The sequence below is a fragment of the Papaver somniferum genome, chromosome 3 (genome assembly GCF_003573695.1).
Source record: "Papaver somniferum cultivar HN1 chromosome 3, ASM357369v1, whole genome shotgun sequence".
In the NCBI taxonomy this organism is placed as follows: domain Eukaryota; kingdom Viridiplantae; phylum Streptophyta; class Magnoliopsida; order Ranunculales; family Papaveraceae; genus Papaver; species Papaver somniferum.
Genome location: NC_039360.1, coordinates 80610319 through 80621276, shown reverse-complemented (window position 1 = coordinate 80621276; position 10958 = coordinate 80610319). Strand labels below are relative to the sequence as shown.

The 10958-nt window shown below is 36.6% G+C and overlaps 2 protein-coding genes across 2 annotated transcripts; both read left to right on the top strand.

The window, feature by feature from the left end:
* The first annotated feature begins 3620 nt into the window (after positions 1 to 3620).
* On the top strand, positions 3621 to 5814 carry LOC113361399 (protein SHORT HYPOCOTYL IN WHITE LIGHT 1-like). Its single transcript, XM_026604654.1, has 4 exons — positions 3621 to 3779; positions 3881 to 4096; positions 4573 to 4638; positions 5160 to 5814. The coding sequence occupies exons 1-4, from the start codon at positions 3621 to 3623 to the stop codon at positions 5313 to 5315; spliced, it is 597 nt and encodes a 198-aa protein (XP_026460439.1). The 3' UTR covers positions 5316 to 5814.
* Positions 5815 to 9064: 3250 nt separating this feature from the next.
* LOC113356624 (receptor-like protein 44) lies at positions 9065 to 10535 on the top strand. The gene has a single exon (XM_026599808.1). The coding sequence runs from the start codon at positions 9474 to 9476 to the stop codon at positions 10293 to 10295; it is 822 nt and encodes a 273-aa protein (XP_026455593.1). The 5' UTR covers positions 9065 to 9473; the 3' UTR covers positions 10296 to 10535.
* Positions 10536 to 10958: the final 423 nt, after the last annotated feature.

Below are 10958 nucleotides of genomic sequence, written 5' to 3'. Positions count from 1 at the left end.
CCCCCCCCCCCCCCCCCCCAACCCCACCACCACCACTTCCATTGTTATTGATTGCTTTGTACTGGAAATTAGGGTAGGAGAATTTATTGAAGCACTCAATAGAACCCAAATGTTCCCTTTATTTGTTTCACCATAATTATGAAAAAGACTATAATGCATACCAGGTAACTTTAACTTTTTGATAAAACCCGAAGCAGCCCAAACCTTTGGTTCAGCTAAAATAACTAAAGAAGGACAAAAAGAATTAACTACACTTTTGAGTTTGTCTTTGGCCTTATATCTTTTCAGGCCTATGACATTCCAATATATGACTTTCATTTAGAAGAAGATGGTTGAGAAATATTAGAATTTCTCTTTCCTTGTCCATTTTTACCTCCATTTGCATTTAGTTTCTTTGGTTTCTCCACGAAAACCTCTTAGAATTGCATCATGTTGATTTTCAACTCTTTTTGATCTGCATTCGGTGACTAGATGTCCCGCAGTCTTACAATGGTTGCAGAATTTGGTAATTTAGGAATCTGAATAGCCTGTTCAAAACTGCCATATTTTGATTTAACCCCAATTTTGCTTGGAATTAGTTTAGCTAAATCTACTTCCACCGGAACACTTGCATAATATCCTACTTCTATTTTCAAAATATTTTAATTAACTTTTATTGATCTTCCAATTGTACTTCCCATATGCATAATAATGCTCTCTTTCCAGTATTTTATACTCAACCCAGGAAAAATAACCCAAACAAATGCTGAAGAAGATTTTTGTGCATCTGAATTAAAGTTTGGCTCCCATGCTCTAAGTTTCAATGTGTGTGAATTAACAACCCAATTTCCCCTCCAAATCATGTTTCCATCTTCTTCATTATCTAATTTTATTATGAAGAAACCATTTACTAAAGGAATAAATTGAACTTTACCTTTAACAGGCCATTGTTTCCTCAATGAAGTAGCAGTTGTTTCCATATTTCATTTGATAAAGTCCAGCCTACAAGTCAAACTAAATCTCCATTCATCCAAGCTATCATCTAAAATATCATCAAGAATAAACAACGAAGGAGTACCATCAACACTTTCAGAAGGATCAACAAAAGAATCTCGAAAATTTGAACCATTTTTTTCTGGATTGGATCTTGATATAGATCAATTTTCCGATGGAGTGTTTGTAAAGATCGTCTTGATTGTTGTATTTTAACGCTCAGAATCAACATGATTTGTACCACCAATCATCGGATCTATCTGAAAAACACTTGAATTAATAATAAAATTGACCGAAACTGAAAAATAAATGACCTATTCAATCGCCCGAGTCAGACCGATTCGCAGAGCTCAGGAGAGAAAGGAACAAAAAAAAAAAAATTACGAAATTTATCATTATGATAAGTGTATTAGCGAAACTAGATTTCTTGTAACTTAAGAGATCCCGATGAGATCTATAATTAGTTCTTTGGCGGATCTGATGGTACTAAAAAGTATTCAGGAAAAGCTACGGCTCTTGAGAATAAATTACCTTGTTGTAGTTGGTGAATTTTGACCGAGGGGCAAAATGATCAGTTTAAGGTTTGATCTACGATTTACGATAAATCCAAGACCACAAAGGCCCATGCCTCAGCAAGAGAATATGCCTCCCTTAACCAAGCCTTTGTTCAGCCTAGACCAAGATCTCATCCTTATGAGCGAGACTCCGGTCATGCACATATGAGCGGGGCTCCGCTCGCCTCCTCATGAGAAAGCCTCCACTCGGCCACATACGAGCGATGCTTCGCTCGCCCCCTGATGAGCGAGATTCCGCCTAGCCTCATATGAGAAAGACTTTGTTATCCTCGTCATGAGAAGGACTCCGCTCAGCTACATATGAGTGAGTCTTTGCTCGCTTACTCATGAGCAAAGATCCGCTTTCCTTCTTATGAACAAGACTCGACTCTAGGCCTCTCGAGACTTAGTCCTTAGACTAATGGCCTATAGGCACGAATCCTAGTACAACATCCCCGCATGATACAATGGCCATGCCTACTCATTATTCTCCTGACGCATCCACAACTGATTTCATTAGCATGAGTGAGATTTAAGTCTTCAGTAAGCACCGCCTCGACCTCTCGAAAATGAATCAAACCTTACCCGAGCCGTGAATGATTCCTTTTACATCCCTACGAGATATACTGATTTGCTCCCGAGACTCGTGACTGAATCATAGCATATTCACACAAGATACGATGGTCACTTCTACTCCATACATGAGCAAGAATCATGAACAGCTCCTAACACATCCCAGGAAATATGTTGGTTAATTCAAGTACGGTGTCATACAAGAGACATTATTAGACAAACAAGCCTCACTCTCAGTTTTCTGGACACGTCACAGCGGACTCTATGAAACTTGAACTCCATGAGCCTTCCCAAGCCAGCCTCATATCACTTGAACTCTGCTAGCTCATCCTAAAACTCATACAAGACATGAGGCTAAGGCACAAGCCTCACTTAAAGCACATGCCTCCTTCTAAGCCTCTTGTGCATGCTCACGGCTAGCACTTAAGTCTTTGTCGTACATACTTATCCACAAATGTGGTCAAACCTCTCGTAGCTGTGCACAAACGTGGTCAAACCACAAAAACGGAGTCGGCCTCCGCAAGCTATCAGTGGTAGGCCATGCAAAGCTGAGATTCATCCTTAGCTCCTCTAGTATTCTACACATAATTTCTGAGGTATTTCTCACACTTCACGTGACTTATCCTAGCTTTATCTTACAAAATATTTCTTTATCTCAGTCAGAGTCGGCTGCAAAGAGTAATGTTATCCTACCAACACATCCACGATGGCAAACTCAACCAGATAAATTGGGGAATATCAAATAGGATTTTGGTTTGGTGATCTATGACACATGTGAAAAATACTGTATTTCTCAGTGCTAAATAGAATAAACGACTGAGATGTTATAGGAATTTAAGGATAAAGCTCAACGCAGCTAATCTTTAGTTATCCCTTTAATCACGTAAGGAGTACTCCTCACGTCAAGCAATCCTTATCTCACCTACTTGATATCAGAGAGTTAAAGCTACAAATAGGTCATTGATCGACTCAGCGAAACACATCTCTCAAAGCTTTCTTTTGCAATCCTTGAATTACTATGATATCTCTCTTTTATCTGTTTCCCTCATATGACCAGCCACAGTCCTTCTTTCTTGTGACTGAAGCAGTCTACGAACGATCATTTCTCTTGGATTAGGCAAGGATTGTTCGTGCTCAACCTCTCGCCACTCACACTCACACTCAATATCCTAAATCTCAATTTTGAAGTGATGATTTTTTAAATTACAATATTATTCGAATTCATTTATTTATCTTGTTTAGCGTATTTAATTATTGTACTTGAAAATGTGTTTGAACTTTGAACACCTACTATATGGAAGTTTATATGATAGAGGACGACAATATCTTAACTAGACATAAACTCTCACTAATTGCCGGTATCGGTCAGTATCCCCGAAACCGTTGTCTCGTATTTGTATTTGTGAGGGCCGATACGAAAAACCGATACCCATACAAGTACAACGAACAATGTGGGCCATAGGCCTGCAACACAGGTTTAACACCACCACGTGAGCTCACACCACAATAACAGATGTGCTCATGGCTTCTTCAGTAAACCTTTGTCGTCCCACCTACCTCTATTGCAACCCTGGAAAGAAATTTCTTTCGAATGGACAAAATCCCATTGCTCGATTTCCAGTTCAGCGATTTCCTTGTCATCTTCAAGCTTCTTCAAGAAGATCTTCCAACTATCCTCAGGTACTCTATTTCATTTTCCATTACTGGTGGCAAAAACAAGAACATAAAAATTTCATAAACAAAAACTCTTAGTTTTATCTATCATCATTTGTTTTTACCAGGATGGTGAAAGTGCAATTGTCAATCCCAGAAATTGGAATAACATCAGCATAGGAGACTTTAATTACGATGATAACGATGATGAATCTGATGAAGAAGATGGAGATCGAAGCTTAGATTTGCTTGTTCGATTTGTTCAGAATGTTTTTCGAAAAGTTTCAAAACGTGCAAGAAAAGCCGTTCGATCGGTTCTTCCTATGTCTCTCTCTACCAAATTGGTTAGTCGTTTGAGTTCCTTCACAGAGAATTAGAATAATATCTCTTTGACACTTTCAATTGATTTAAGTACTTCGTATTAAAGCAGTAAGGTTTTAGTCTTTGGGTAGATTAATTTGCATGAGTTTCAAATGGAACATCTAGATAAAGAATTTGGGCATATTTACATCCACGAAAGGGTCTTATAAAGTTGTACAAAGTAGCAATGCATGGAATGGATACATCTGAGGTACCATAATGTAAGAAAAAGGATTTTTGTTTGGTTATCTATGATCGAAATCGACAGAATGCTTCGTGTCTCTGTTGCATTTGTTTCTGTCCTTCTTAAAGAAGAGAGCACTAACCAATGGACATTTAAATGCAAGCAAGGTTTCTTTGACTTGTAACTGCGCATTAGCTTTCCGTTATATGATTATGACATGAATATGATTGACATATTTTACCAAGATCACTGAGTGAATTCCTTTTGTTAGTGCAGGTGGGATTTTCAGTTAATGGAGTTATTATATTGACATTCCTGTGGGTTCTGAAGGCATTTCTAGAGGTAATCCTTTTGTTACTGCCCACCACTACTCTTGATATCACTTTTGTTGGATGTGGCAAAAATTGTTTTTCCACCATGCGTCTCACTTAGGTTAAAGTGTTGCTGGTGCAAAACAATTCGTTTGACATGCCAGCAAAATCGCAAACAAGTTGTTAGTCATAACTGGCTATCGTATCAGGTTCTTTTTGTTATTATTTTTGATTAATCATCACACTATTGGATTACGAAAACTTAAACCTTCAAAATTTATAGTTTTAGTTTTGTACTTCAATCAGATTGGAATGTGAAATAGTATATGGACCTGCACGATCATATTGACATGTCTTAGTTAATTGATCATCACTTTATTGGATTATGAAATCTGCGGGCCTTCCAAAACTAAAAACCTTCACAAATTTTTTTAGTACTTCAATCAGAAATGAACGATAGATATATGGACTTGCACTACCATATTGCATATCATATTGACATGTTTCAGTTTTAACTAAGCACATTTCCTTTATCCCGTTCATTGGCTTCAGGTGATTTGCACACTGGGAACTGTAATATTTGTTAGCATCTTATTTATTCGTGGGGTTTGGTCAGGCATATCCTACATACAAGAAAATCGCAACTCTAAGACCAATGTATTCGGCAGTGATAGCGGTATATGGAGTGGTGCTGCACCGGCATCTTAAGTTTTTTTTTATCTGTTGCCACCCTTTCATTTCTCAACAACTGTAAAGTATTTCCTAGGGATGATCTGGAAACCCAGTCCTTATGTCCTGTTTAGAGAGATATAAAGGCAATGATGCATCACAGCAATGGTTGACTGAGAAGTTTGGCTTGCAGTTTTTTCTGTTCTTGAATATAAAAGACAAGGTACCCTGGGTATCTGAAGTTTATATAACCATCAGAAAGATCAATGCATCTAGATGTTACTTAATGGTGACATGTTGGACACAGTGGGTACAACACCTTATACTCCTGTTAGATTCATGGCAAAAGGGCTTAATCCTTACAATGTACGAGCTGCTGTGATTCGAATTAACATTAATCTGCTTTGGATAGGTGTATTTCACATTTTTGTAAAATTCTGTAGAATTCATATAGCAGGAATAAATTTGCTCAATACTTTCAGTTCTTAGCTTGAAACTACATTATAATTTTGTTCAAATGTATTGACATATTTGTCAACCATCAGTTTTAGAGACGACCTCCATCAACATACTCAAGGGGTCATGAAACCATTGTTAAGATAGACTTCTCTACTGTTTCATGATACAGGTATCGATGTGGGATAATGATCCAGTTTGTTAGTTTTTCGGTTTTTGGGTTAGATTGCAGTTTGCTCAGAGCACTTCATTTCTGAAGAGTTATATTGACATATCAGAACAGAAGGAATTCAAGATTAGCTTTTCCAACCTGATCCGCTCAGAATATTCAGCTTTACAGGTATGTCCTCAGATCTCTATTCATAGAAGTTTCCATAACAGTTTTCAACTTGATTACTGTTTTTGTATATAACCTATAACAGTGATCCAAAGCAGCATCTATTTCAAAAAAATCACTGGTAAATAGTTTAAAACACGATTACTTTTACTCACACTGGTAAGTAGTTTGAATCACAATTACTTTTGTTCACACCAGTCCTTGACATTTTGCTTTCTAATGTTTATCGTGTTGGCCGAAAGACATGTACTTGTGCTACTTTCTCATCTCTTAAGATTTAATCCCCCTCTTAGGTCCAGTCCTTGTCTTATCATGACTGATCTTTTTCCGAAGTAGTGCAAGTGCAACCTTGTAAGTGCTTCGAACAGTTGTCAATTTGACTTGAACCTGTGGTAAAATTATTTTTTTTAGGTAATGGAAAAGGATTTATGAAGAAAAGGAACCACTGAAGTATTTGATTAGGATGGATAAATAGTTCTAAGAACTGCAGATGAGGTTTCATCATTCTGTTTCTCAAAATGTATGTTGCACTGAAGAATTATGTGATTCTTATTTTGGCTTATTCCCTTTTGCATATTCCCTTGGAATAAAATCAATAGGAGTGATATCTAAGAATGAAAAAAAAAAACAGCTCAAGGAAGATGTTAGAATTGGGTCATGCATACATCACCTAGAGAGAAGCATTTTGCATATTTCCTTTCCGTCACAGAAATTTTATGGACCCTATGTAATCAAATTGCAAAAAGATCTTTAGATGCTAAAGGGAGATAATTCACCAGGAGATATGAAAATGGTGATGATTACCCATGGCCATGCCATGCACCCCACACAGAGCAAAAAGATGTTTAGGCTTTTCAAACACGTAATTTTCATGTGATAGCGACGGGTTTTCTTTGCCTTCTCAACGTTGCACCTTCTATGAGAAAGATTAGTTAGCATTTAATCCAATTCGGTGCATGGTTGTTACTGCGAGTTACCGAATTCTACGGGAGGATTGTTTTGTTTTATACGGTAGAATTGGGTAACCCCTGTAACAGCCTTGGCAGATCGCCCCTTAAAGTTTTGTAAGATTTTGTTGGGTTGTTGTATGGCTCAACTGGGGCAGCATTTGATTCTATAACTGATGACTTGATTTGAAGTTTGCTGTGATTGATTCGGAGATTGAAAAACCTAAACAATGCGGAAGCATGTCGTATGAGTTATCGAGTCATAGAATATAAGAATTTAGATATAATTAGTTGGAGATAATACAACTAAGAAAAATCCAATAAAATCAACGTAAGCGACAACCAACTAATATGTTTATTTGACTCCACAATTAGTGCTCCTAACTAATGATCTTAATCCAGACTAATTAAGAATCAGTACTTGATTAAACAAACAAAGGCATGTTAACACATCAATAGATAAAATACATCATAACAACATATGGACGATTAAATAGAATAAAGTAGAAGAAAGTTAAAACGACGTATAGGAGGAGATAGCCGTTTTGATGGGCGTTGGCTTTTCTGGATTGGTGTCTTACAAAAGAATATACTACTATCAAACGTAAAAGGTGAACTGAACAAGATGTGTATTTCATCATAATCTGAATTTTTTAAGTTATATGCTGTGTTGCTCGAGATCAAATACCATGTGCTTCCCAAATGAATGTCATCTCATGTTTTTGAGTTCCACAGCATTTTTCAGTTCATTGTGTGATTGCAGAACCTTTTAGCCTTTTATATGTTACGTTGGTAAAGCATGGTTTCATGTGTCTTATTTTCAGAAACACTTGCTCCCTCTGTCCCAGAAAAAAAAATGATACTTTCACTTTTCCTGGGAGGGAGGGAGGTTTCACGTTTGCCAATGCAACATTTAAGGCCTCGTGCACAGCTATTAGTTTTAAAGAGACTGACGTGAGAACTGAGCTTGTTTTTCTAATTGTATCACACTTGCAAGTTTAGGTTTTGAAATTGAGGTTACCATTTTCATGAAACAATCTTTACTCCATCCTTTTTTAAGGTATGGAAGTATATAGAGTGTAGAGTGATGTGGGTTAGTTTTTTCTCCACAAATCTATTGACACGTCCACTTAGTGCCCATGTGATTAAGACAGTTATATTTATGAAACAAGGTCTTGTTAGTGAGTAAATAAACAATGTGCAGAAGTTTTGATTAAGATGGTCCAAGAGCTCCTTTCATCTGGATGACCGAAGATAGAAAGAAGGGGAAACCATTCATTCATTGCGACCTTTAGTAAGAGATGGTAGGCTAATTGTGTGGATGAGAACGGTGGGACGGTAATTCAATATAAACGTTGCGTAGTTAAATAGTTATTTCAAGTCTATGCATTGATAAGAGTCTATCTAATCCTTATAAATCAAAATAATTCTCACCACACGGAATTTACTAATCCTGTTATCCAGTTATCTTTCACCCGACCAAAATGAATTTCAAAGTAAAATGAACTCTTTTGCCGCTTTGCGTCTATTAAAAGAATCAAAGTTTTTGACTACAAATTAATCAAAGATAAATGCAACTAGTACTAATCTGTTGATTTCTCATTGCTTTGGTGTCTTTGGTAAATTTAATGAAAACCAAAAGGAATATTATAATCACTCACGGCTCATCCAAATTTAAGCATGCTTTGCTTCATCGTCAAACAAGAAAGAAAAACAAAATAAGGGAAAATGACATCCCCAATTTCTATCCTATAAAAGAAAAAAATCAAAAAAAGCTTCTTAAATGTGTATTATCTATATTTGTAGCCCACTCGTGTCATTGACCAGTTAGGAGGGCGCTAATTTCAAATTAAGCCAGCAGAGAACTTAACCAACGATCTTTCGACCAGGATAGCTATGGATCACCATCTCCTCGTTGTATAATTATGTGTACAAGTGGAATCCATCTGTAGATGCATAACCAAAGAAAAAGAATGATTTACCGCGTGATTTTTTCCGTTTTATGTTCTGATTTTTTGGTTTTAGTTTATAGAGTTCCTATTAAAAAGAAGACTAATCCAGAGCTTTAAAGAAATCAAATCAAAATATAGACAGACAACAATGCCTTTCTTTTCTAACTCAGAAAGAATAGTCTTACTTACACCACTATAAAATACTAGTAGTATTACAGGAGGATGACCAGGAATACCCTCCTCTTCTTCCTTCCTGTAATTCACTCTTACCTGTCCACTGGTTTAAGCCCCCACCTACACCCCCACCACTTACTAGACTTTCCCCACTTTTCTCCTCCTCCCTCTGCTTCTTCATTCACCAAAACCAAGAACCCACAGAACAGCAGAAAAGGAGAACTCGAGGATACAAACAGTGAAAAAAATTCAGCTCAGAAGAAACCCAAAGAGGAAGAGAGAAACAAGAAAACAAAGAAAGCAAGAGAAAGAAAAGGGAGGAAGTGATAAAATGGGTATATGGATATCAAAATTTCTACTGGTTTTGATTCTAGCAACATGGGTATCAAATACAGTATCATCAGATCCAGATGATGAATCATGTCTATCAAGACTTAAAGAATCATTACAAGACCCAACTAATCGTCTTAGAAATTGGACAACAACCAATTTCGCCAACCCTTGTAACGGTTTCACTTCATATCTTCAAGGAGCTACATGTAACAATGGAAGAATATACAAACTATCTCTTACTAACTTACAACTTCGTGGTTCAATTTCTCCATTTCTAGCTAATTGCACAAATCTTCAATCACTTGATCTTTCCTCAAACCTGATAACAGGACCCATTCCTGATGATATTCAGTTCTTAGTTAATCTTGCTGTTCTTAATCTCTCTGCTAATCGACTCACTGGTATCATCCCACCTCAACTCGCTTCCTGTGCGTATCTTAACATCATAGATCTGCATAATAATCTGTTAACGGGTTCAATTCCACAGCAATTAGGGGGTTTAGTGAGATTGAGTTCATTTGATGTTTCGAATAATAAGTTATCAGGTCCAATTCCAGCTTCATTAGGGAATAGAAGTGGGAATTCACCGAAGTTTAATGCAACTTCATTTATGGGTAATAAAGATGTTTACGGATATCCATTACCACCATTGAAGACTAAAGGTTTATCAGTAATGGCTATTGTTGGTATTGGTTTAGGAAGTGGATTTTTAAGTCTGGTTCTTAGCTTTACTGCTGTTTGTATTTGGTTAAGGGTTACTGAACAACAAGCTGTTAATGCTGAAGAAGGAAAAGTATCTCAGTTTATGCCCGAGTATTGAAGACAAATTTAAGCTCTATTTCCCCTTCAGGTATTGATTTTGATTGGAGTTACTAACCTAAACCGAATTCTAGTTTGATGGGTCTATCTAGTTTTTTTCTTTCTTTCTGGTTTTACTGATTTGTGGATGTTTTTTTTTGGGTTTTGATTAATATTTTTTGTACTTAAATTAACATGCAATGTAAAACTAATTCACATTTGAATTCCTAATGGAATGCCTACTCTGTCTACGAATTGAAAATCCTGTGTATTATTGTACTGTTCTGTAAAATCTGTAATTGATAATGTGATGGAGCTCAGTGCAAATTTGTCCGCTTTCAGTACTAAAAACCGCAGTAAAAATGAAACCCAAGAAGAAGAATCAAGCCAAACCCATTAGTTGCAGATTGAATACACAGAGGTTTTAATAATAATTATATAATTAAATTATTTTTGTTGTTGGTATAAATAATGTTGCCATTGTTTCCAACATTCCTTAAACTGTGATAACTGATAACCAACTTCTTTTATATTCACGGCATATATTCTCTAGTGTTGTTGGGCATGGGCAAGGATTTTCACTGTGACATCAAAGTAATTAATTTTCTACTGCAAGCCAAAAGATTGGTGAAGGTCAGTCAGAAATCTTTTTACCAGGATATTCATATTGGTGTGTGGAGGGGGC

What these genes read in the sequence shown, in the direction of transcription:
- LOC113361399 (XM_026604654.1), top strand. Translation starts at nt 3,621, where the DNA reads ATGGCTTCTTCAGTAAACCTTTGTCGTCCCACCTACCTCTATTGCAAC. An exon ending in TGTCTCTCTCTACCAAATTG is followed by an intron (nt 4,097 to 4,572) that starts GTTAGTCGTTTG and finishes TTGTTAGTGCAG; the next exon opens with GTGGGATTTTCAGTTAATGG. An exon ending in TTCTGAAGGCATTTCTAGAG is followed by an intron (nt 4,639 to 5,159) that starts GTAATCCTTTTG and finishes CATTGGCTTCAG; the next exon opens with GTGATTTGCACACTGGGAAC.
- LOC113356624 (XM_026599808.1), top strand. Translation starts at nt 9,474, where the DNA reads ATGGGTATATGGATATCAAAATTTCTACTGGTTTTGATTCTAGCAACA.